The 26970-nt window shown below is 26.9% G+C and overlaps 1 protein-coding gene across 6 annotated transcripts in view; it reads left to right on the top strand.

Annotated features, from left to right (window-relative positions):
- LOC117173353 overlaps positions 1-26970 on the top strand; it is a 136213-nt gene that overhangs the window by 75029 nt on the left and 34214 nt on the right. For all 6 annotated transcript variants that reach the window (XM_033361860.1, XM_033361858.1, XM_033361856.1 and 3 more), the window contains one exon: positions 9395-9606. In XM_033361860.1, coding sequence (XP_033217751.1) covers positions 9395-9606 — 212 coding nt within the window. The remainder of the gene's footprint in view (positions 1-9394; positions 9607-26970) is intronic.

Here is a 26970-nt window from a genome sequence, read left to right as displayed (position 1 = left end):
TGAGAATCTCAAAATTTATTTTAATTAATTGGGAATTTTGGTCTACCATTTCGCCACCTGGCGTCGAAAACTGGAACTAGAAAGAGTAGGTACAATTTTAAACATATATTTTAATTTTTGTTTAAAAGTGTTTTTACGGTAGTTTTATGAAGTGTAAAACAATGATTAACTACTAAACACAAATCATCATAAAAAACAAATCGTTTTAGATTCCGTGGAAGTTTCCATGAATTTAAGTTTAAATCAGCTTTAATTAATGTATAAAAATATATAAATTGCAACTCTTCATTTTCAAACTTTAAAAATTGAAGTTTAACAGTCTAAATTGAAGAATCAATCAATGAATTAAAAAATTTTCAAAATTATATCATTTAAAGCAACTTTATGCCAGAAACATTAAAAATTGAACGACTACATTTTTTTTTAGAAACTGAACACTTCTTAAATTCAAAATTAAATTATTTATATTTTAGATGGTTAAAAAATCCTAAAAATTCTTCCAAATCTTATTCCAAATTCTTGAAACATCTCCATGTTGTCTACATTTTTTTCAAATTATTTCAGAACTTTTAAACATCCTTTAAAATGAATCCAATTTTTCTATTTTTTTTTAATTCTGCCAAATTAAACAAATTTTCTTCAAATCTTCCACATTCATTTTTTGATAATTTTGTAAATCTTTCTAAATCTTTTTGAATAATCACTGAAAATTATTTATTTACACAGAAATTTTATTACTAATAGCCAGATTTTGTAGGTACACGTAGACACTTTGTTTAAATTATTTGAAATCATTACAAATTTTAAATTGAATTTCAATTTTTTCAAAACTTCTAAATATTTCAACTTCCTTGATCTTAAATAAACAGTCATATATTTCTAAATATTATTAAATAATATTAAATATTTAAATAATATTTTAGACTAAAATAATATGTGAAATTTTAATAAAAGCTTTCAATTATGAATATATTATTTTGAAGTTATTTTTAAATTAAAAATAGTTGATAAAGTTTCAATCGGGCATTTACATTTCCTTGACTATTAAGACTTTTAAATTGAAATAGTTTCCATAATTTTTAACGTTAGAAACTGGAAATTCTGATTTCGAATAGTCTTGTAAAATTAATTATTATTTACTTTTTAAATCTTAAAGATCAATTCAATTTTTAAAATCATTATTAATTTATATTCACAGTTGATCAACTAAAAAAGTTTTATATCTCAAATCTTCGATATCAAACCCTTCTAATTTTTAATGGCATTTTAAAATTCTTTAAAATAAAATGTATACCTAACAATTAAAATCTACAATTAAAAATTTGTTAAAGTGAAAGATTTTTCTCTATAAATTTTTCAAATTTCCAGTCGAAAAATAAATTGACTGTTTTTTGAAAATCACAATAAATAGAACAATAATTGTTGTTTTCTTTTGTTTTTTTTTTTAGAAAAAATATTTCTTAAAAATTTTTTTTTTCTACGATAAAGACTTATTTTTTAGTATCCAATAAATACTTTAAACTCTACAACAAAAATCATTAAAACACTTACATGCAAAAATTAACATGTACCTTCAAAATTATACCTATTCTTTCTAGTTCGGGTTTTTGTCACCAGGTGGTGTATCGCAGTTTACGCATTCCCAATAGAAAATTGAATTTTTTCGTTAACTTTTCGGTTAAAAATGCAACTATTTTTTTTAAAGTTTGTCTTTTTTTATTTTAAAGTTGACCTGTATTAGCAGAAATTAAATCTTTTTTTGATAGAAATGCAACTGTTTGGTTAGAAATTAAGCTATTATACTATTTTCTTGAAAACTTAATTATTTCGTCGAAAATTTACTTTTTGGTTAAAATTTATATTTTGGTGTTGAAAAATAAATTGAAATATTTTCTGGATAAAAGTTCCACTTATAATTTTTTTTTTATTACAAATTCATCTGTTTTAGTACAAAATTGATCTTTTGTGGATAAAAATTAAACCATTTGGTAAAGAGTTTAACTATTTTCTTAAAAATTCATCCTTTTTGGTTAAAAAAATTCGTCTTTCTGGATTGAAAATTCAATTTTTTTTCGTAGAGACTTATTTTTTTGTTACAAAAATTCAATTTTGGTTGTTACTGTGTTAACCGGAATCTTTTTTGGATGAAAAATCATTTTTTTTGTAATCAAAAATTCTTCTGCTTTAAAATAAATTTCATATTTTTTGATAAAAATGCAACTATTTGCTAGCGAATTCAACAATTTTTTTTTAAAATCCTACTTTATGGTTAAAAATTCGTCTTTTTGGATTAAAAAATTTCATTTTTCTGGTAGAAAATTATTTCTTGTTAAAAAATTCATAATTTGATCGTGAAAATTCGACTAAATTTGTTTTCAACAGAAAATTCAACTATTTTTTTGAAAATTTTTCTTTTCAATTCACAACTTCATCTGTTACAGAAGAAATTTCATTTTTTGTATGAAAATGCAACTTTTTGGTGAAAAAAATCATTCTTCTTTGCTTGATAATTCAACTAATTTGTTTAAAACATTTGGGTGAATCGCTTTGTTAAGAAATCACTTTTTTTGTATATATATGATTTATATTTTAAGTTGAAAAGTTATCTCTTTGGTTGAAATTTAACCGTTTAGTGGAAAATACATATTTTGTTGTTGCTTAGAATTAATTTTTTAAGAGAAAATGTAACTTTTCCATTTTTTAAGATTCATATTTTTTTGTTAAAATTCGTGTCTATTTTTGTAAAAAAAAATATATATTTTAGTTTGAAATTTCCTTTTTTTTTGCGAAAAAATGCATCAGTTTCGTGGAAAAGTAATTTTGTATTGAGCAGTCATATTTTTTGTCTGAAAATCAAATTTATATAAAGAAAAATAGTCTTCTCGTTTGAAGGTTCAATAATTTAGATTAACTTTTATTTATTTTTTGAGTGAAAAGTCTTTATTTGTTGGAAATTCGTCTTTTTGGTTTTAAAATTCTTTTCTTTTCTTGTATAAATTTCGTTCTTTTTTTATTAAAACATAAACTATGACACTTTTCCATTGGCAATTTGTCATTTTTGGTTGAATTGTTAACTATTATGTTAAAAATTGCAGTATTTTATTAAAGAGTTGAATGATAATGAAACAAAAAATGAAATTTTTCAATAAAATCGATGATTTTTGTGCCAGAAAATACGAATTTTCAACAAAACACATAAATTTCTAAACAAATATAATTGCATTTTCAAACCAAAAAGACGAATTTTCAAAAAAGATTAATTTATAACCTAATAGTTAAATTTTAAATGAGATATTAATTTTTCACCGGGAAGATTAGTTTTCTACAAAAAGAAAAAAAGGATTTGTAACCAAATTAATTAATTTTCAACGTAACTGTTGATTTTTGAAACAAAGAAGATAACTTTTCTACAAAAGAGTTAATATTTCATCAAATAGTTTAAGTTTCTACAAAACAGTTGAATTTTCGACCCAAAAAGATGAATTATCAAACAAGAAAAATTTAATTTAATATAAAAAATAGTTAAATTCTAAAAAAAGACGCATTTTTAATAAAATATTGAATCCAAAGCGAAAGCAGATTAATTATCAATTAAAAGAGTTAGACTTTTAACCAAAAATGATGAATTTAAACAATATAAATGAATTTTTTAGCATACAGTTGAACTTTTAAACAAGAGGGATTCTTTAGATAAGAGAGAAAAAAAATTTAATTTAAAGAAGATAGATTTTCATTTGAAAAAAATGAATGTTTAACTAAATGTTGATATTTTAAATCAAAGGGGTGATTTTGTAATTAAAATGAATAATATTTTTAATAAATAAAATTATTTTTATAGTTATTATTTAAGTGAATTTTTAACCAGAATTCTTCATTTTGTAAGATATTCTATTTGGCTTTGTAGATTTCATTATTTTGTTAAAAAATCATTTTGTTTGTGATTAAACTAAAATCTCTTTGCTTGGTTTAAAATTATTTTCTTTTTGTTGCGCTTTAAACCATTTTATTGAAAATTCTTCATTATTAATTAATGCAATGGTTTTGTTAAAAACTCGTACTTTCGGGTTCAAAATCCAACAATTTTGATAGAAAAATTGAAGTATTTGGTTGAATATTAACTCTTCTTGGTGAAAATTAACATTTTCAGGTTGGAAACTCGTTTTTTGATTTGACAATTCAAAAATTTTATTGTGAAATTGAACTATTTGGTTAAAAAATTAATTTTTTTTTTTAAATGAAAATTCGTCTTTTTTTATTTTGAGAATTCAACAATTTGGTAGAAAAATCTTTTTTTTTTGGTTCAGCTTTAAACCATTTTATTAAAAATTCGTCGTTTTTATTTAACTCAATTATTTGGTCGCAAATTCAACTATTTGTTTGAAAATTAACTGTTTTTGGTGGAAATTAACATTTTCAAATTTAAAATTCAACTTTTTATTTGAAAATTCAACAATTTGGTTGAAAATTAACTTTTTTGGTGAAAATTAACATTTTCAGGTTGAAAATTCGTTTTTTGATTTGAAAATTCAACAATTTTGTTGAAAATGAACTTTTTTTAAATCAAAATTCACATTTTTAGTTAAAATTCGACTTTTTGGCTTGAAAATGAAAGAACTTGGCATAAATTTCTTTTTTTTTCTTGTTTAAATCTAATAATTTGGTTGAAAATTCATCTTTATAGGTGGAACATTTAACTAATTAAAAAAAAATTTTGTTATTAAAAATTCATCGGTTTTTGTGTAGAGAAATTCTTGGTTGAAAATACAACTTTCCCTTTAAAAAATGATCTTTTGGGCTTGAAGATTCAACTGTTAGATCAAAAATGCAACTGTTTTTGGTTGAATGTCATTCTTTTTTTTCAAAATTCAACTATTTGGTTGAAAAATTATCTTTTTAGGTCGCATATTTAACTGTTTGGTTGAAAATTCAATTATTTTGATGAAAATTTAATTTTATTGATAAAAATTCCTCTTTCTGATTTGTAAGTTCATCTTTTTTTTATTAAAACTTCATCTGTTTTTGTAAAAAATTTCTCGGATAAAAATTCATCTTTCTTGGTTGAAAATTCAACTTTCTTGAAGAAAAAAATCATCTTTTAGGCTTGAAAATTCAACTATTTGATTATGCAAATGTTTGTGATTTAATTAAATTCTTTTTTGTTTAAAAATTTAAGTATTTGGTTTGAAAATTGATCCTTTTAGGTCGAATATTGAACTATTTGGTTGAAAATTCAATTATTTTGATGAAAATTGGTTAAAACTTCAAATATCTTGAAAAAGATGTTTTAAAATTCATCAATTTTAGGATTAAAAATTCATATTTTTTGTTCGTAAATTCCACTGATTTGTTGTTAACTCAACTATTTGGTTAAAAAGTAATATTTGTTGTTTGGTAAATTCAACTGATTTGTTGAAAATTCGTCGTTTTGCATTGAAACTTAATCTCTTTGGCATAAAAATTAATCTTTTTTTGTAAAAAAGTTCTTGATTGAAAATTCAAATATCTTTGAAAAAAATTCATCTTTTGGGCTTGAAGATTCAACTATTTTATTAAAAATTCGAATGTATGTTGTTTGAAAATTCAATTATTTCGATGAAAATTTATTTTTTGGAATAAAAATTCATCTTATTTCGTAGAAAAGTTCTTGGTTTAAAAATTCTAGTATTGTGTAAAAAAAAAACTGATCTTTTGAGCTTAAAAAATAAAATATTTGATTAAAAATGCAAATGTTTGTGATTGAATGAAATTATTTTTTTGTTTGAAAACTCAAGTATTTTGATGAAGATTTAATTATTTCGCTGAAAATTTAACTCTTTTATGAAAGAGTCATCTTTTTTGTTCATAAATTCAACAAATTTCTTGAAAATTCATCTACGTGGATTGAAGATTCGTCTTGGTTAAAAATTCAGATGTTTTGAAAAAAATTCGTTTTTTGGACTTGAAGATTCAACTATTTTATCAAAAATGCAACCATTTGTCGAATGTTTAATTATTTAATTAATAATTCAACTATATTCTTTAAAAAACGCGTCTTTTGGGATGCATATCCAATTAAATCATCGTTGTAATTCTCGTTTAAAGCAATCGGAGCGATCTATTTTCATTAAATCAAAAGTATGGCCTGATTGAATGAACCACGCGCGCTCAGTGGAAGATATTCGGTGTCCAAACAAACCCAGCCCCCCCCCCCCCACCACATCCCCGCCAGCCTCTCTTCTCCCTTGATAACGAAATCATCCCTATTCTCTCGGATAACCACTTAGTGATTAGAGTGCAGCAAGTTCGGCATTTGAAAATCGCATTAAATGCAAAAATTGCTTCTTCAATCTCAGGACAGGAGAATGGATATCAGTTTTAATTAAAAGGATAGAGTCCGCCTGAATTCCACGCAGTCAATTTTTTTTTTTTTTTTCTAGAAAAATTCACTACAGTTGCCTTTTTTTAAGCAAAATGCCACTTTAGTCACTTTAATTCATCTCATTTTAGAGTTTATCTGAAGGAAAAAAAAACATGACAATTCACATTCTTTCTTCTATTTTCAAGAAAATTATTTTCTTTATTTTTAGTTGATAATTCTGCTTTCTTGGTTGAAAATTTATCTTTTCGGAATTAAAAGTAGAATATTTTCTAAAACATTCGACTTTTTAGCTTGAAAATTAATCTCTTTTGGTAGACAGTTAAACATTTTTTTTTTTACTTGAAAATTCTTTTAGTTAAAAATGCAAGTGTTTGATTGCCAATTAGTAATCGATGGTGGTTGATAATTCAACTATTTTCTGAAAAATTAATTTTTTGATTGTAGATTCGTAATTTTAGTTCTATATTCATCTCTTTGGTGGAAAAATAAACTCATTTACTGGAATTTTTTGTTGTAACTGCAAATTAATACTTCTTAATTGAAAATTTAACTTCCATTTTTTATTGAAAATTTAGATTTTTTTTTAGTTGAAACTTTAAATATTTGGTTGAAAATTCGTCCTTTTCGGTCAAAAATGAACTTTTTTTAAACATAAATCTCTTTTCTGGTAAAGATTTTATTTATTTTATTTTATTGTTAAAATTTATAATCTGTTTTCATTTAGGATTTAAATATTTGGTTAAAAATTGATTTTTTGTATTGAAGATTTATAATTGTAGTTGGAAATTTATCTTTTTTGTTGAAAAATGAAGTAGTTTTTTGCAAATTCGTTTATTTTAATTGAAAATTAATTTTTCTAATGTATTTAAATATCTATTCAAATTTTTTTTCTAGTATAAACTTTAAGTATTTGATTAATAATTCACGTATTTTGTTAATTCGTATTTTTTTCGGTAGAAGATTAATATTTTTGATTGAAAATTCTTTTTGTTGTTGTAAAGATTAGTCTTTTTGGTTGAGACTTCAACTATTTGGTTGAAAGTTCGACTTTTATGGCCGAAAATTAACTTTTTTGTTAAATATTCATCTCTTTTCGGGTAAAGATTTTTTTTTATTTTTATATGAATGCACATTTTTACCTAATAATGATAATTTCTTTTGTTTCCTGTCTGAAGATTTATAATTTTAGTTGAAAAATTTATCTCTTTTTTTTAAAAATAAACTAGTTTATTGAAATTTCGTTTTTTTTTAAATTGCAAATCAATTTTGAGTTGAAAATTGGCCTTTTATCGTCAAACATGAATTTTTTTGTTCAACATTTATCTCTTTTCGGGTAAAGATTTTTTTTATATGAATGCAAATGTTTGCTTAAAAATTATAATTTTTTCATTTTCCTGATTGTAAGATTCATAATTTTAGTTGAAAAATTCATCTCTTTTTTTTTTTTAAATCAACTAGTTTATTGAAATTTTGTTTTTCTTTTTAATTGAAAATTAATTTTCTTGACTGAAAATTTAAGTATTTAATTTTTATTGCAAATTTATCTGTTATTTGTAAAAAATTAACTATTTGATTGACAATTCTCGTATGTTTTTAAAAATTTCTCTTTTTCTTGTAGAAAATTAACCTTTTTGATTGAAAATTCCTCTTTTTGGATAAAGATTAATCACTTGCAAATATTTTCTTTTCTTTGATCAAAAATGCAAAAGTTTGCTTAAAAATTATAATCTGTTTTCATGAAGGATCAAACTATTTTGTTAATATTTAATTTCTTGGGAGTAAAGAATAATCACTTCATTTGGAAATTCATCTCTTTGGTTGATAAATTAACCATTTTTTTTAATTCGTTTTTTTATTCTGTTGAAAATGAATTTTTTAACTTAAAATTTAACTATTTCATTTTTTATTAAAAATGTATCTTTTTCAGGTAAGAACTTTAATGATTGAGTTGAAAATTCATGTATTTTGTTGAAAATTTGTCATTTTTGGTCGAAAATGTACTTTTTTTTGTTGGAAAATTAATCTCTTTCATGTTAAAGGTTTTTTTAAAGAATGCAAATGTGTGTTTAAAAATTGTAATCTGTTTTCATTTTTTTTAAATTGATTTTTTTTTTATTTTTTAACTGAAAATTTAACAATTTTATTTTTTTTTGTGTTGGAAATTTGTCGTTTCCTTTAGAAAATTCATCTCTCGTTGAAAATTCGTCTTTTTTATAGAAAACCTATAGATTTTATTGAAAAATCATCTCTTTTGGTAAAAATCTTATATTTCTTGGTAAAAATTCAACTGTTTAGTTGTAAATTAATAATAATTTTTTGTTGAGGATTCAATTATTTTGTCTTTTTCAGCTGAAATATGAACTATTACATTTTTCGTCGTCGAGAATTCATATTTTTGGTTGAAAGTTGAAATAATTTCTTAAAAACTAATTTTTTTGGTTGAAGATTCATCGTTTTAGTTAAAAATTCTTTTCATGTTTGTAATTAACGGTTTAAACTGAAAATAAAGAAGATTTAACTATTATATATTTTAGTTGAAAATTGATCTTTTTGTTGGTAGAAAATTAATCTCTTCTATTGAAAATTCATCTTTTTGGATAAAGTTGCAATAATGTTTAGTTGAAAATTTGTGTTTTTTAGTGGAAAATTAATCTTCTTAGTTGAAAATTATATTTGTTGTTGAGAGTTCATCTTTTTTGGTGAAATTAGAATATTTTTACTTCAAATCCTAAGAATTGAAAGCCTTTCTATTGCCTTTAATATAGTACCTAGATTAATTTTAATTAAAAAAAAAAAGCTTTTCCCTATTCCTCTGTTTTCGTGAGAATTATTGTAGATTATAATATTTTATTAAAAATATTTTTCAAAAATTACCAATATAAAAATAAAAAATACAATCTGGGTGTCGAAAGGAGTTTAGAAATAATCTTTTATTGATTGTAATACTAAATATATAAGATAGTTAAAGGAAAGTAAAAAAAAATGCAATAAATTTTTTTGTTCTTTTATTAATTCCTCAAGGTATTTTAATTGCAGACTAGAGGGAAAGAATGCCCTTTCGATATCAACAAATACCACCAGTTCGAGTTCAACGACAATTTCAACGACCGAGTGCAAGGAAAAGAAGAAAAGTGTAAGTGCAACCGGAAGTGGAGCAAGCAGTGGCAGAACGAAAGACAAGAAGAAGGACAATCACGCAGTTTCGGTGGAAACAAGTGACGAGGAAGCTCAACCCATGGATACCCTTGGTAAGTCCTAAAATTAAAAACAAATATTTATAAACAAAAAACCAAAAAAAAAAAAATAAATAAATAAAAAAAAAATAATTGGGTCATCCACTAAAATAGTTTTATTTTTCAAATATCAAACTATTTACTCTAAAATCCTCTTGTAAGGTAGAGTAATTTTCCTATAATTCAGTTTAATTCAGTTAATTTGGAGTAATTTGCATAGGTAATTCAAATAGTTTTCAACTATTTTCTTGATTTTTTTAACAAATTTAATTATTCAATTTTTGGTTGAAAATTGATCTTAGTTGAAAATGAATTTTTTTCTTGTTTTAATTCGTTTTTTTTCTTTGTAGAAAGTTCAATCTTTTTATATTGAAAATAAAAGTTTTTCATTGACAATTTAACTTTTTGGTGAAAAATTAATCTACTTAGTACACCATTGAAGGTTTTTTAAAAAAAGTCATTTTTTTTTGCTTCACAATTCATTTTTAACTGACCATTTCTAGTTTAAAATGCATCTTTTTTTTTCGTTGAAGATTCATTTCTTGGTTAAAAATTAAACTGTTTTCTGATTTTTTTATTTTATTTGCAAACGTTTTGTTTGAAAATTGAAACAAAAAAAAAAGTTCTTTGTTCAAAATTGAATTCTTCTGTTGAAAATTGTTTTTTTTTTAACCGGAATTTTAAATTTTCTTATTCCAAATTTATTAATTTTAGTTGAAAATGTATGTATTCGGTTATCAATTTATCTATTTTGATAAAAATTTGTCTTTTTGGTAAAAAAAAAATTAATCTTCTTGTTTGATAACTTATATTTTGGTTAAAATCGCGCTTTTTTCTTGTTGAAAATAATTTCTTAGGCTGAAAATGGAACTCTCAAATTTCTAGTTAAAAATTAATCTTTTTAGTTGAAAATTCATGGATTTCATTAAAAATTAAAAATTTTTTATAGAAAACTTTTGGTAGAAAATTCGTGGTTGAAAATGAACTTTTCTGTGGAAAATTGATATTTTCAATTTGAAAATTTATCTATTTAGTTGCAAATTAACATTTTGAATGAAAATTTGCCTTTTTGGTTCGAAAATTCCACTGTTTGTTTGAAAATAGACTATTTTGTTGAAAATTCGTCTTTTTTATAGAAAATTCATTTTCTTTTTGATTAAATAAAATTTTGTTTAAATCCTTATTATCTTTTGGGTTGAAAATTTATATGGTTTGTTGAGAATTCATCTCTTTTGCCTGACAACTAAACTATTTGGTTAAAAATTGAGTTTTGGTAGAAAATCATGTTGGTTGAAAATTGAATAATTTGGTTAAAAATTCATTTATTTGGTTAAAAATTCATCTTTCTTGATAGGAAATTGCACTACTTGGTTGCAAATTAACATAGTAAATACAAATTTGTCTCCTTGGTTAGTAAATTCAACAATTTGGTTTAAATTTTCTCTCTTTCTTGGCAAGACAAATTTTTCTTGGTTGAAAATTTAAACTATTTGTTTGAAAATTCGTCTTTTTTGGTAGAAAATTGATTTTCATTTTGATTAAATTAAATTTTTTTTTAAATTTAAACCTTTTTTTTTTAATTCGCCTATTTTTAGTTAAAAACTCTATATTTGGGTAGAAAGTTCAACTATTTGGTACAAAATTAAATTTTTTGGGGGAAAATCGTACTTCCGGGCTTAAAGTTTATCTATTTGATTGAAAATGAATTTTTTTTTGAAAATTTATATTTTCGGGTTGAAAATTTATCGATTTTGTTGAAAATTAATTTCTTTTGCTTGACAGTTAAACGATTTGGTTAAAATTTGAATTTTGGTAGAAAATCATGTTGGTTCAAAAATTGAATTATTTGGTTGAAAATTGATATATTTGGTTAAAAATTCATCTCTCTTGATGGAAAATGGTACTATTTGGTTGAAAATTAACATTTTTAATGAATATTTGTCTTTTTGGCTCGAAGATTCAACAATTTGGTTTAAATTTCCTTTCTTTCTTGACAAGACAAATTTTTTATGTTTGTAAATTCAACTCGTTCGTTGGAAATTTGTCACTTTTGGTAGAAATATAATTTTTTTTGGGTCTAATGCAACATTTTGTTTGAAAATTCGTCTTTTTTGGAAGAAAATTAATTTTCTTTTGGATTAAATTAAATTTTTTTTTAATTTAAAACTGTTTTGGTTGAATTTTCAACTTTGTGAGTACAAAGTCAACTTTTTTTCTGTTGAAAATTCACCTTTTCTTAGTAAAAATTCTACGTATTATTAGAAAATTCAACTATTCGGTAGAAAATGAATTTTTTTGTGGAAAATTTATAGCGGAAAAATTTAAAAATTTGGTTTAAATTTTCTTTCTTTCTTGACAAGAGAAATATGTTTTGGTTGAAAATTCAACTCGTTCATTGGAAATTTGTTTCTTTTGGTAGAAATATAATTTTTTTGGGTCTAATGCAACATTTTCTTTGAAAATTCAACTATTTTGGGAGGAAATTCAACTGTTTATTTGAAAAAGAATTATTTTGTTGAAAATTCATCTTTTTTTGGTACAAAATTCAACTATTCGGTAGAAAATAAACTTTTTTGTGGAACATTCGTCATTTTGGACTTAAAGTTTATGTATTTTGTAAAAAATTAGTCTTTTTTTGTCTTGAAATTTCAATAGTTTCGTATAAAATAGAAACTATTTGGTTAAAAATTTGATTATTTGGAGAAAATTCATCTTTTTTGCTTGGCAGTTAAAAGGTTTGGTGAAAACTTGACTTTTGGTAGAAAATAAGTTTTTTTGAAAATTGAGGTATTTGGTTGAAAATTCAACTATTTTAGTAGGCAATTCAACTTTTTGGTTGAAAATGAACTATTTTGTTGAAAAATCGTCTTTCTCGGTAGAAAATTTAACTTCTTTTTGATTGAATTAAACTTTTTTTTTAAATTCAATTCTTTTTTGTTTGAATGTTCAAGTATGTGGGTGCAATCTCAACTATTTTGTTGAAAATTCGTCTTTTTTTAAGTTAAAAATTCCTCTATTTTTATTTTTAAAAAATTCAACTATTCGGTAGTTTTTTTGTGGAAAATTAATATTCTCGGGCTGAAAGTTTATCTATTTTGTCGAAAATTGAAGTTTCTCAAAGTTTTGTAGAAAATTCAACTGTTTTTATAGAAATTCGACTATTTTGTTGAAAATGCCATATAGTTCGACCTGTTTCATATTGAATTCAATACGGTGCCTACATTAATTTTGTGAAAAGAAATTTATTTTCCTATTATTCCCTTAGTTTTGTGAAAGATCACTCTACTTTCCCTTTTTTTGCGATCATTTTGTGCTGTGAAGTCTGCAATATTATAAATGAATCAAAAGAGCGGATTACTAAATCAATTTATTTTAAATTAAGTGTTGAGATTATTTTTCACACTTGAAATTTTCTCTATTTCTTAGACTAATTGTTTTTCGCCCGAATCACCAGGTTCGTTCACTTGATTCACTTGATTCACTTGATTCACTTGATTCACTTGATTGATTTGATTAATCTCGTTGATTTCCTCCTGGCTTAAATTTTCCCTCGAGTCGTCTTCCGAATTTGAATGGCACAATTTCCGGTGCTTGTGAACAAAATAGTAGCTGGGAAATTTACTGCCGCAGATCTTGCAGGGATAATACTGGACGTTTAGGTCTAAAAGTCGGACCTCCCGTCGACGTTTATCCTGTTGGCGTTGAAGATTTCTGCTAGATTCGGCTTCGGTTGGAAGGAGATGCCTTCTCGCGTGTTTCCGGTAGCAGTATTGCGATTTGAAGGTGTGCTGGCAGTAGCCGCAGGTGTAATTTCCGGAAACTCCGCAGTCGACGCCTCCTGATGGCTCAGCCACGTCCTCTGGTCTTCCGTTTTCGTCATTTTCACCTGGACAAATTATTCCAATTTTACAATTTCACTTTTTGTTTTTGTTTCCTAACTCGAGGCTTTTTTAAGTTTAACACACCGCAAGTCTCAGATTTTTAGATTGTATCGAGCTGTAAAATTTCTAAAAATAATTCCAATTTTCAAATTGATTTCATATCCGGATCTCTTAAATTTTTCAGCCTTTTAAATTTGAATTCTATTTGGTTTAAACTTGAATTATTACCATGGAAAATTCAATTGTTTAGTCAAGAATTACATTTTTTTGTTGAAAATTCATATTTTAGGGAAAAAATTCAACTGTTTTGAAGAAAATTGATCTTTTTGGCTTGAAAATTCAATAATTTGGTTGACATTTTTTTTCTTTGTTGGTTAAAAATTCAGCCCTTTTGTTGAAAATTCATCTTCTTACAACTCCTTTATTTATTTCTTGGAATATTTATCTCTTTTAGATTAAAAAAATTTAATTTCAACGGCTTTTCCAAAATTTATATCTCTTTTGATATAAATTTAAAGGTTTTGTTTCAATTTCGTCTTTTTAGGTTGAAAATTGAACTAATTGGTTGAAAATTAATTTTTTTTAACGAAAATTCCTATTTTTTGACTTGAAAGTTCAACAATTTGATAGAAAATTCGATTATTTGGTTGGAATTGGAACTTTTTTGTTGAAATTAATATTTTTAGCGTGAAAATTCAATAATTTAGTTAAAATTTGTTTCCTTTACTTGCCCAAAATTTAACTTTTTTCGTGAAAAATTTGTCCTTTTTGTTTAAAGATACATTTCTTTTGTATTTCAATGATTAATTTTTTAAATCTTGTTCATAATTTAAACCTTTTTAGGTATAAATCTAATTTTTTTAGTAGAAAGTCAATCTTTTCGATGGAAAATTAATCTGGTTCGGTTCAAGGTTGAACTATTTTGTTAAAAATTCATATTTTTGGCTCAAAGTTGAACTGATTTTTCAATAAATTACTTATTTAGTTGAAAATTATTTTTTTTCAACTGAAAATGTAACTATTCCATTTTTGGTGGAAAATTGATCGTTTTTCGTTGAAAATTCAATTATTTTGGTAGGATATTCAACTATTTGGTTGAAAATGACCTCTTTTTGGTGAAAATGGACATTTTTAGGTTGGAAGTTCATTTTTTGATATGAAAATTCAAAAATTTGGTATGAAATTAAACTATTTGGTGGAAAATCAACTTTTTTAAATAAAAATTCGCCCTTTTGGCTTGCAAATTCAACAATTTGGTAGAAATCTCATATTTTTTGTGAAATGCAACTATTTGGTTGATAATTAACCTTTTTTGGTTGTGGTTTAAACCATTTTATAGAAAAATCGTCGTTTTTATTTAATTCAATTGTTTTGTTGGAAATTAATCAAATTGGTTAAAAATTAACTCTTTTTGGTGAAAATTCAACAATTTGGTTGAAAATTAACTTTTTTTAAAATGAAAATGCACATTTTTTAGTTGAAATTTCGACTTTTTGGCTTGAAAATGTAGGAGTAAGATTTTTTCTTAATGTGTTTCTGCTCATGTTCGTTTAAATTTTTTAATTTGAAATGATTACTATATTTAAATCTTTTAAAAAGTAAAAATCCTAACTCTCTGAAATTGAAATACGTTGAATCTTTAGAAGTTTAAAAACTTGAAAGCTTTAATAATTAAATGATTTATTTATTCAAGTTAAACTTAAAAGTCCACTCTCTCAATTTTATGTACCACATTAAATCCAACCTTCTTGTTTTTAATTAATTTTAATTTTATTTGCCTAAGTTCAGTATCGTTTAATTAAAATTAATTGAAATTCGTCTCACCTGAAGTGTTGTCTTCACTCTCGACGCAACTTCTAGAACGAATTACAGTTCCGGAAGAAGGGGCTGCTGAATAATTTTCATTTAAAACTCTGTGAAATCTCACTGGCCCGTCGCAACAAGCAACATCATAAATGACACTTCCTCCTGATTCATTCCCTCTGTCAGTATTTGATCTGAAAACAATTTTTACCAATGAAAATTAATCATTTGAAATTTTTTAAATAAATAATAATTAATTAATTTCACCTTAAACGTTGTCTGTGGTGTCGAAAACTTTGACCCACATCTGTTACCGAAATTTTCTCACTGCTTTCGGAAATTGTGGGACTTCTGGTTAGACGAGGTCGGGGAATTTTTTGCTGAATTTGAGAGTCTCCTGAATTTCGAAAATGTGAGGATGATTCCTGCACCTGGGAAATTATTGGCGTGAGAGATCGTGATCGGGATCTCAACGGACGAGAAGTTGAGGATTTTGGAGAAACTGATCTTTCCCTAGTGCTGAAAAAATAATAATTTTATTCAAATTGAGAATTTTTAATTTCAATTTCAAATTTTAAATTGTTCATAATTTAGAGTTTTGCATTTAAAACGATTGAAATGCAATTTTTCTAGATTTCAAAATTTCCATGTTTATTAGCTTTATAAATTTATAAATCTTGAATTTGTAAATGATTTCAAATCGTGAAAGAGAATTATTCTAGATCAGGAAACCTTCAAATTTATTCTTTCCAAATTCTACTCAATTTTAATTGAGAATTTTGGCAATTTACTCATAAACTCTTCAAATCTCTAAAGAAAAATGATCAACATTAAGTATTTAGTTTAAAATTAAATTTGGAAATATTTAAAAAGAAAATTATTTCTAAAGGAAAATTCATCTTTCCTGGCTTATAATTAACATTCTTGTTCAACATTTTACTGTGTTCAAAGAAATTCGATCAGTTGGTTAAATATTTCACTATTTGGTTGGAACTTCATTTTTTTATTGGAAAATAATTTTTTTTTAATTCAGCTTTTTAGGTTGAAAATTTATTTGTCTTTCGAGAATTTTGTATTTTTTGGAAAATTTGACCATTTGGTTGAAAATTCACCTATTTGTTGAAAAATTAATTTTTTTTTTAATTAAACTTTTCTGGTTAAAAATGATATTATTTATTGACAATCTATATCTTTTCGAGTTTAAAAATTCAACTATTTTGGTAGAAAATTAAGTTTTTTCTTGAAAATTCATATTTTCGACTTAAAAATTCAATCATTTTGTAGAAAATTAATTTTTTTTTTTTTGAAAATTGATATATTTCAGCTTGAAAATTCACCTTTTTGGTTGAAAATTTAAACATTTTGTTGAAAATTTACATTTTTCCTTGATTAAGAAATTAATTAAAGTACTGTATTATTGGTTTAGAAAGTGTCTTTTTTAGTTGAAAGTTCGACTATTTGGTTGAAAATTAATCTAGTTTAGTGGAAAATTATATATTTTTTTGCTAGAAAATTAATCTCCTTGGTTAAAAATTAATTTTATCAACTAAAAATTTAACTATTTCACTTTCTTAATGTTTCTTTTTTAGTTAAAAATTCAAGTATTTGGTTGAAAATGCATGTAGGTATTTTGTTGATAATTTATCTTTTTTAATTTTTCATCTTTTTAATTCATCAATTAATATTCTTGGTTACAAAATCAACTTTTTGTTTTAAACTTTAACTCTTTGGTTGACAATTTAACAATTTTCTTAAACATATTTCTTGTTTTTGTGTAAAATTAATTTTCTTGACTGACAATTTAACTATTCCATTTACGGTTTAAAATTAATCTTTTCTGGTTGAAAATTGATGTATTTTGTTAAAAATGTATTCTTTTTGATTACAAATAAAACCGCTTGATAAAAAATTTAACGTTCTTATTTAAATTTCTTTTTTTCTTTCTTTATATTTAAGATTCATAGCTTTAGTTACAAATTTATCTCGTTAGATATTTCAACTACTTGGTTAAAAGTTGTACTCCTTTGTTAAAAATTAATTTTTGTTGTTAAAAATTAATTTTTGTTATTGAAGATTCATAATTTTAGTTAAAAATCTATCTCTTTTGTTTGCAAATTCAACTCTTCTGTTGAAAATACAATCCTTAGAAAATTAAAAAAAAAAAATCATATTGAATTCAAAATAGTACCCACATCAATTTGTTTAAAAATAATGAATTCCCCCAATAGTGGCCTATTTTCTGGAAAAAAATCCTCCTATTTCCCCACTCAAGAGAATTTCCGGCTCTGAATGCTCTGATGTAAAAAAAAAAAATGATTCCAGTGGGAATAAAAGTTCGAAAATATGGTAAATGTAAAAAAAAATTGATTTATATTGATCGAACCTGTAGGGAATTGAAGATCCGGGATTCTGAAGAATTGGTGGAATAATAGGTGGCAAATGCAAAGAAGGCAATCGGGGAAGAATGGGCCCAGAACTGTATAAACTAGTTTGTGGCCAGCAAAAAGGCGGTCCAACTAGTCTATTTGGCACTGGTCTTAACACATTTCCGGTACCAGTTTGTTGAACCGGAATTGCAGGTGGTGCTCGGAGTCTCAATAAAGCCGCTCTACATTGTTCCAGAGCTCCCGGCATGTGCAGCAAATGCGTTGCAAGTAAAACACTATAAATGTTGTCCAAAGTCACTTCCAAGTGGCCCGTGTACATGTAATTCAGCAAAGGTGCAAAAGCCTCTCCACCTGGAATTTTTCCCCCGTAAAAAACATCCAAAACTTGTTCCAAAATCGAGGCAGTACATTTTTTTCTGACTTGGAATTTGTTTAATTATTCGTTTTAATAGAAAAACTGATGAAATTTAGTTTAAAAAATGTATTGGATTCAAGTTAAATTGATCTGAATTTAGGAAAAGTTATGATTAATTTCTGATATTCGGATTTTGACTTTCTCGGATTGAAAATGTTCAATCTGAATTATTTTTCTGTTTCAAGAACTCGAAATAAAATCTGCACAAATTCGTATATTATTGATGTTGTTTCAGTTCGAAATTGTTCAATTTTTTAATGTTTAACTTTCGAACTTTGAATCATGGGACTGTGTGATCCAGTTTTTAATTCAGAAAGAAAATTATTTACCAACAGAGGAGACAGAAACGGAGGTAATAAGAGAATTTCTTTCTGACGAAGTCGAACTTCCGGAATTGGATAGTAAAGCTTTGAGGTATCCACTGTGAGCAGCCAAAATTCCACGATGGGCGACAAATTGATGCTCGCCATCGTTTCCAACTCGGATTAAAGTATCTGGAGGTGAAAGAGATTCCAGGGGGCAGGATTGTTCAGAGCCAAACCAGGCTCTATAAAAATTGTACATCTTCTCCAGATCGAAAATTCCTTTTGAATTTTAACCAGCAATCAACTCTTCCTGCTTCTCCATATCGTAGAGTTGAATTCCAAAATCTGATTCTATTTTAGTAATTTTAAAATGAAAACTAGAACCGATTTTTTAGAAATATTTTATAGCACAGTTGAAGATCCGAAGTCACTGAAACGTTTTTTGATTGACGATGATCAAAACGAGTGGATCACGGGGTTCGATTGAGTTTAAAGGTCGGAACGACAACTCATGTGGTTGTGATTTGAACGCCAGGAGTCGAGGTTAACTGGGGTAGTTTTACCATTGAGAGCCCCACTCCGATTTGTGCCACCCTTCCGAGAAGGGGGTGAGAAACGCCCCCAACGAAAGGAGATTGGCTCGACAACCCAACACGTGGTTTCGTCCTTCTACCTTTTAGTTTTTTTGATTTTATCGCAATATGGTCCGGGAGGATTCTCCCGACATGATCGAGCAATTAACTGAGGATAAGAGCACCAATTATTGCCACTCGACTCTAATTTCTTAGATTACACTTTTTATTTAGCATCCTTTGCCTCAATTCATTTCATTCCACAATAGAGATGTGCAGTCGTTTATTCGAAATAGAACAAAATTTAACTGTTCATCAAACCGGCTTGCTGATTTCCTTGGATTATTACCATTTTTTAAATCAAAATAACTACATTGTTTTTTGTTTTTTTTTTTGGTTAAAAAATAGATCCAAAAATCAAGTTGAATCTTCGAAATTCGACTAGTATGACTTTTGTATTAATTTTTTTTTAACAAAAAAAAGGAGTTATTTTGATTTAAAAATTTGCAATAACTTAGGGAAATAAAACCGGTTCGATGTACATTTATTAAATAACTGCATGTCTCTATTCCACAGGGTGGCCCTAGGTTAGGAAAAACCCTGAAAAGTTAGGGATTTTGAAAACAATCTTGCAAAAATCAAAGATAATAAATTTAAAATTTCGAAATTGTTTTATTTCGTTTTTTTATCGGAGGAAATAAAAAAATGGTCAGGGAAAAGTTAGGGAATTTTAAAAATAAAGTTTGCGATCATTATAATATTCAAGTTTGTAATTTATTTTTATTTAAAAAATATATTCAGGGTGGTCGTTGGACCGGTAAAATCTATCCAATCACTGGAAATATCGCAAATTTTATATCATATGATGATATAATGCAATTTAAAATAAGTATATTCATCTTTCTCTTCTTTGAGAAATTATTTACAAATTTAAAATCTTTTACTTTCAAAATGTTCCATTTTAGATCTTTATTTTTAAGCGTACGTTTTTTATTTTAAAGAATTTTTAAATGCAGTTTTGCAGGCTTAAACAATTGAAAATTAAAATACTTAGAAATTTGATTTTTTGTACAAAAAACCTTTTTAGTTTATTAAGTGTAAATATAAATTAATTAATTATTTTTGAAATCAAACTGTAATTTGTAGTTAAATGTGAACGTCCTATTAAGATTTTTATTAAAATTTCGAACGGAAAATGTAGATATTGAAATAAAATTGTAAAGTCTTTTAAGGATTTTGAAATGTTTTCAGATTTTTTCTTGGTTAACAGCTTTCAGCTAAAATACTGTGTTAAAATTGCATTTTGTGTTAGTTGAAAATCCGTTTTTTTTTGGTAAAAAATTAATATTTTTGGGATTAAAATTCAACTGTTTTGTAGAAAATTAATCTTTTGCGATCAAAGTGGAACTACTTTGTTAAAAAATTTCATTTGAAGTTGTAGATTTATCACTCTAGTTGAAAATTCATCTTGGTTGAAAATTTGATAATTTTATTTAAGATTGTTTTGTTTGTTGACATTTTTTCTTTTACTAAAAATTTAACTTTTTCTACATAGAAAATTATTTTTATAATTATTTTTTATTTCATTTCTGCTTGAAAATACAACTGTTTTTTTTTTAAGTCCCATCTTTTTCTTGGAAAATTCGACCATTTGATTGAAAATTTATCATAAAAATTAAAAATGCATAGTTTCCATACCGAGAATGTTACCCTCAGAATAGTAAATTTTTTGGTTCTACATTCGTAAACCTCCCAATTTAATTGATTCAAAATGTGACAATTCTTTACATTTAACTACTGTTACAAATGTTCATATTTACTTTAATTTTCGACACTGGAGTCTTTAAATTTATAATGAATAAAGAAACTTTATTTGGATATATGAAAAATTTCGCTTCTTTGATGGATTTTAAATCTTTTGTGACTTAAAAATACTTTCGTAAAATAGAAGCAATTTAAAAAAAAAATCAAAAGACATTTTCAAACTAAAAAATGCATAATTTTCAAATGGAGAATTTTATTCTCTCTCAGGGATTTCTGTTTACAAAACGAGGTTCATTAGCTATTTAAATGCGCTCAAGGGCATTTTGAGTACTCGGGATAAGTACCCAAGTTTAAAAGCATAAAAATGAAATTCGTTGGAAAATAAAATGTAAAAAGTGGAGTGCCTTTCGTGAAAAGAGTACCTCTCACAGATTCGTCTTTTGCCAGGTTTTCTCTTCCCTCTCTTCTATTCCTCTGATGTTTTTCATCAAATTAACTCGGCACTAGTGCTTCTTCCTTCTTCTCCATGGTATTTGCATAATATCATTTATAATTCACGTAACCTCGAATTCTGCTTTATTCCGTTAGCGTTACATCAAGTCTTCCTTTTTTCCCTTCAATCTCACCCAGCAAGAGAAATTGAGCGATACTCGTCCACTCTCGGTCTTAGCAAACAACGATACTTTCATCTCATACGGGAACATTCTTTCTATTTTTCATTTTCATTTGTCATTACCTTTTATTAATAATAATAACCTTCGAATTCATTCGTGTTGTACAAATTTCAAGCTCCTATGTTTAGATAAAAATGATTGAATTTTAAAAATCGTGATGCACAATTTGAAAATTAATTTTTTGTATTCACTTAGTTTCAGTATCATAATCTAAGAATGTTTTATTCTTAAGGGCATGTGATACTTACAGTTTTCCCGGCTTTTTTTCCACAAAAATGAAAATTTTTAAAAACTGAATTGGGAGATGCTATAAAATATCATAACGGACGTCCTCGGACTCTTTTTTGAGGTATAATAACAAAAAAATTTATTGTGCTAAATAACAATTTTATGCATATTAGTACTTTGAGGTTACGTCGTTTTTCATCTCTGCCTTACCGATAATCTGGAAATTATTTATGAAATAAACTTTTTTGATTGCCTGGAAACAAGGTTAGTTCCAGGAGATTAGTTACTATGTTTATTTGCAAGTCCAAAGTTTTCGGCCAAAAATATTGTGTAGTTTGGAAGTAACACACAGGAGAATTGTAACATACATAACCTCCAAATGTACACACGTTGTTAGCAGTATCAAAACTTTTTTTGAAAAAAAAAAACACAAATAAAGTGTGCGGGGACATCCGTTAGCATGTTCGCTATCATTTCCCAAATTTTTAAGACAAAATATTGATTATTCTAGAAAAAAAGCCGTCGGAACCTAAAACTGGTAAAATCGATACTAATTCCTAAGCGCTATGCAAATTAATCAGATTTTTCGAAATTGAAACTTTTTTGAATTAAACCGAAAAAAATTGTGTGGGGACGTCTGTTAGCATGGTCGCTATCATGTCCCAAATTTTTAAGACAAAATATTGATAAAGAAAAAAAGCCGTCGGAACCTAAAACTGGTAAAATCGACAATTTTCTAAGTATCACATGCCCTTAAAACTAAGTTTGGAATTGTTTAATGGAATCAGGAAAATAATTTGCGAAAGAAAAAAAACAATATGATTTTATGTTGTATGTTAAAGAATATGAATTTAGTAAAGTAACGTAGTAGCGCCATCTAGTGGAGATAGAACAAACTACAGCTCTATTCCGGCACCCCCCCCCCCCTCCTCGAACCATACCATGAAAATTATAATATATTTTTTAATTTAGATTTACAGGATGAATAATTTACATAAACCATTTTATGCAATATAGAAAAGCATAAAATAACGCATGATCAAAAATGCATTGAGTTTTTTGATATTACATGAAATGGTCTGCTTGTGCAAATTATTCTTCCCATAATTCTAAATGAAAAAAATATTTAAACAGAGACATTAAGCTCAACATTTTTTTCAATTTAAAAATAAAAATAATGTAAATTTGTTTCAAACAGAAAATGTAAATAATTTGGAGACGTGATTAATATAATCACTCATTCGATATTTACATGTCCGCAAGGTTCCTATATTCCTGATCTTCCCCTTCTACCACATAAGCATAAACACAGACACCACCTAGCGGAGATAGAAATCATTAAAAATCGTTCACATTCTCTGTACCTAGTGTGGATCTGCCTTTTTGTATTTGTATTGTATTGTAAAAATCTTTATTTGTTCTTTAATATTTTTGTACAGAAAGATAATTCTAATATGTACAGAAGTCTTCAATACTGTAGGTACCTATTTCTCTACAAGAAACTTTAACCCTATCCATTCGTTATCGAAAATTTAAAATTAATATTTGCTGCCAACATTCATGTAGCTTATAGTAATATTTGAGTTTGGGTAAAAATGTATTCAAAAAGCCCATTAATTAAGTTTTGGCCTTATCCTAGTTTAACAATAATTATAAGACTAGTTAACGAGAACATCTGCCTTTTTGGCCTCGCGTCCGTGTTTTTATAGTGATAGCTTTGGCGGCGGCGGCGCACTACTCGCGATGTAGGTGAGTGGGGGCTTACTAGCTGGGAGGGGATTTCGCGCGATTGGTCCGCGCTCGCAGCGCAACAGCCAGTGTGGAACGAATAGCCAAATTTTAAAAATAAAGTCACTCTAGTTTTAGTGGATGTTTTAAAATTCGGTTGAATTCACCCTGAATTCTTTTGAATTGATTCGAATTACTTTAAATTTACACAATTCTAGTTATTTCAATGATTTGTTTTATTGACCCTGAAGTCAATTTTTATTATTTATTTATTATTTATTTATTTACCTTCCTGAATTCTTAGGCATTTCATAAATTTATTTTTAAGTTCTTTGAAGTTTTGTTAATTCATTTAGATTTTCTGAAATCAGTGAAATATTTTGAATGTTTTTTTCGACTTTTTTAATTCAGCTTGATTTTATATGAATTCCATCGAATTCTTCTCATTTCTCTTAGTTTTCTTAAAATTCACTCAAATTTTATTTAACTCATTGGTTTATTTTTGATTTTATTCTGAATTTGCAAAAAACGGATAATTTTTTTTAGACATTTTTCATATTATTATTTCATTTTCCTAAAGTAAAGTGATACTTTTGATTTAAAAAATGTAAACACTATCTTTATGAAAAAAGTACTTACAATCTGAAAATTGTGTCCTCTCATTTTTGACGCCTCGTTGCGCTGATGAAACCAAGAGATAGAGTAAAAATGTATCTTCTCTATAGAATAGTAATAGAAAGGATTCAAAGTTTTATTTAAAAAAATACAGTATCGTCTGAAATTATTTACACGGCTAGTGTGAGCTGCTTTAAAAATCACTAATGACTTTAAAACTCAATAATTCGGTCAGAGATAAGATTAAACATATTTTCAATTGCTAGAAAGCTTATAAAATTAAATGTCAAATGGCCTTTAGTAGAGATATTTTTAACTTTTTGAAGAAGATATATCATGTAAATGGCTTTTAAAAAAATTAAAAATTTTTTTCGAATATTCATCCTGACTTCAACTTGTCTCATGACCTAGGAAAGTGGTGGACATTTTTACTCATGTCTCGGGAACGCGTGAACATTTTTTAAGTTTTCGCGGCTTAAAATAAAGATAAGTCTTCAAGAATTATTACCTATAAACTTCAGATTTTTCATACAACTTTCAGTGGGCTATAACAAAAGTTAAAGTCAAAGTAAAAAATTCGAGACATTATTGAATTTTTTAAAATATATTTTATATCCTCTTCAAAGAGTCAAAAATATCTCTACTAGGGACCAGTTGACATGGAATTTTATCAACTTTTTATCCATTTAGAAAAAAGTATAATTAGTTTAGAATCCTTTTTGAAAGAATTAATTTGAAAAATCTTTTATTATCTTCAGAGGAGTGCTTTTGTAAAAATCTTCAAAGGGACATTAAAGACTGTTTTCGCTCGATTTTACGCGTCAGCTCCCATGAATAAGCATTCCCTACAGGGAAGATTTTCATTTACAATGCTCTCTGCGTTGTGACACTCGCGACGTCACGAGCCAATAAACAAACGATCGCGAGAAACCGATGCAGAATAGGAAGGCGATTACGCACATTTCCCTCGAGACCGTCGGCTTCAAACTCCGACTCTCCCTAACAGGAAATCGACCAATTATGAAGCTAAACATTTCCCTTGGTCAGAACATCCTTCTTTACTCCAGGATCGTTTTTAAATTTTATTACAAAATCACAAAGAGTTATTTAAAATGAATCTCCGAACTTTAGGTCAGAACTTTTTTGAAAATGAAGCCATTTTTAAAATGCCACACGGAAAAAAAATTCTTAAGGCGAACGAGTGAATAGAGAATATATTAAACTCAAAGAAAGTGTACGCTTGGATTAGGTTAAACGTTTCGTTAGAAGAGTTACACATTTAGTTACTTTATGCAAATTGTTCTCGTAAATCAGGAATTTGGGCAAAATTGCTAAGTTCGAAAGTTTATTATTTTCGACAGATTATGTATAATTGTATTATCTTCAGATTAGAAAAAAAATTTAGTTGTTATAGAAATATATTAACTTACAGTAGCCAATTTTTCGTCTGGTATCGCGAAAATGAATTTCCCTGAAATCCGTCTAATGCATTTGAAGGTCAAGTTTGTTGTTTTTATCGCGTTTCTTGATATTTCAATATAGTTATCGCCTACAATCGAAACAAATGTAAATTATTATTACTGCATCATAAACTCTATTTAATATTAACAATCGCTCACATTTTAAATGGTAAAAAGCGCTTAATTGTCCAAAGTAAATCTCAACTGTCACTGCTCCCGATTAGACCGTCGCCATTTTATTTCGCTGCTCCCATAATGCACCGGCGCTCTTCCGACAATTGCTTCAGACACCTATTCTTAATATCCCTATTATAGCTATACTTATTAGGGGTTTGACTATACGATATCCCTGGTATATAGAAAATGGTCAAGGATATTCATTTTCGCTGATCCAGGGATCTTTCTAAATTCCTTCGTTCGTTTTCAGCCTAATGTTTGGCTATAATAAGGAATAATATTCCTGTCACAGCTCAATTTTGTTTACCGTGCACATAGAAGATTTCAGGAAGTTGGGAATATTATCTTGATACCAAATTTTTGTATTAAAAAAAAATGTCATCTGTCACTCTTCAAAATTGTTGAACAATAAATTGTGATTTTAGAGTGTAGGAAGTTGTGAAACTGAAGAATGGATTTTCGAAGCGTGTTTGAGGTGGATGCATGGTTCATGAATTTCGGTTCTGGTCGGACAAGCAGGTTGGCCCGCGGTTAATTGTGGACTTTGCCAAAGCGCGCAATGGTCTGCCGGGGGTTCTCAAACACCCCGGGAACACGATTGCGAGAGGGTTGAAACCTGGCTGAGGGAGGTAGGGTAGAAACTAGAAACGCTTGGTTTAACGCATCCAGTGAGCTGGGTCGAGTCGAGACAAGCTGAGCAAACACTTTTCGCGATATTACCAAGCACGGCTTCCCCGGGGCTTCCTCAATATTTCGAATTCTTCAGTTCCTACTTACGTTTCAATCCTCTTAACATTCTGTACCAATCCCGAGAGAAATTATTTTAAAATAGACAATAGGTCCTAAGTTGTCGACAATATTCGAAAAGTTCCTTTTCAAATGTGATAAAAAAAAGTCGAGAAATGAACGATTACGAACCCTTAAATATTTTTGACAATTCTGGTCACATTTTCCAGTTAAAATAATAAAAACTCCGTGTAGAAAGAGCTGAAAAGAATAAAAATAATATGTTGCGCATCTAAGGAGGGAAAGAGACGTTTTTTGTCAAGCGCGATGTTTTCAGAATTGGTCGTAGAGCGAGGGCGCTCCGAGACCGGCGAGCGTCTTTGACGCCCTCGCTCTATGACACGGTTCAAAAACATCGCACTCGACAAACACTGCTTCCCTTCCTAAATCCGTTAAAATTTAAATTTCAAATAACGGTTGTAAAAACTACAAACTAGGTCTCAATAGTATGAAATGAATTTAATAAATAAATGAAGTAGAACCGAGAGAGGAGAAAATAAAAATTCCGAAAACTTAAATCAATCTGGTCGCATGTTCTAGCTTAAATAATCCACATTGAGCCTCGAATAATTCGAAAAGAATTA

The sequence above is a fragment of the Belonocnema kinseyi genome, chromosome 5 (assembly GCF_010883055.1).
Source record: "Belonocnema kinseyi isolate 2016_QV_RU_SX_M_011 chromosome 5, B_treatae_v1, whole genome shotgun sequence".
NCBI classification, from domain to species: Eukaryota; Metazoa; Arthropoda; class Insecta; order Hymenoptera; family Cynipidae; genus Belonocnema; species Belonocnema kinseyi.
Note: the sequence above shows the minus strand (reverse complement) of the source record. Positions and strands in the feature narration are given on the sequence as shown.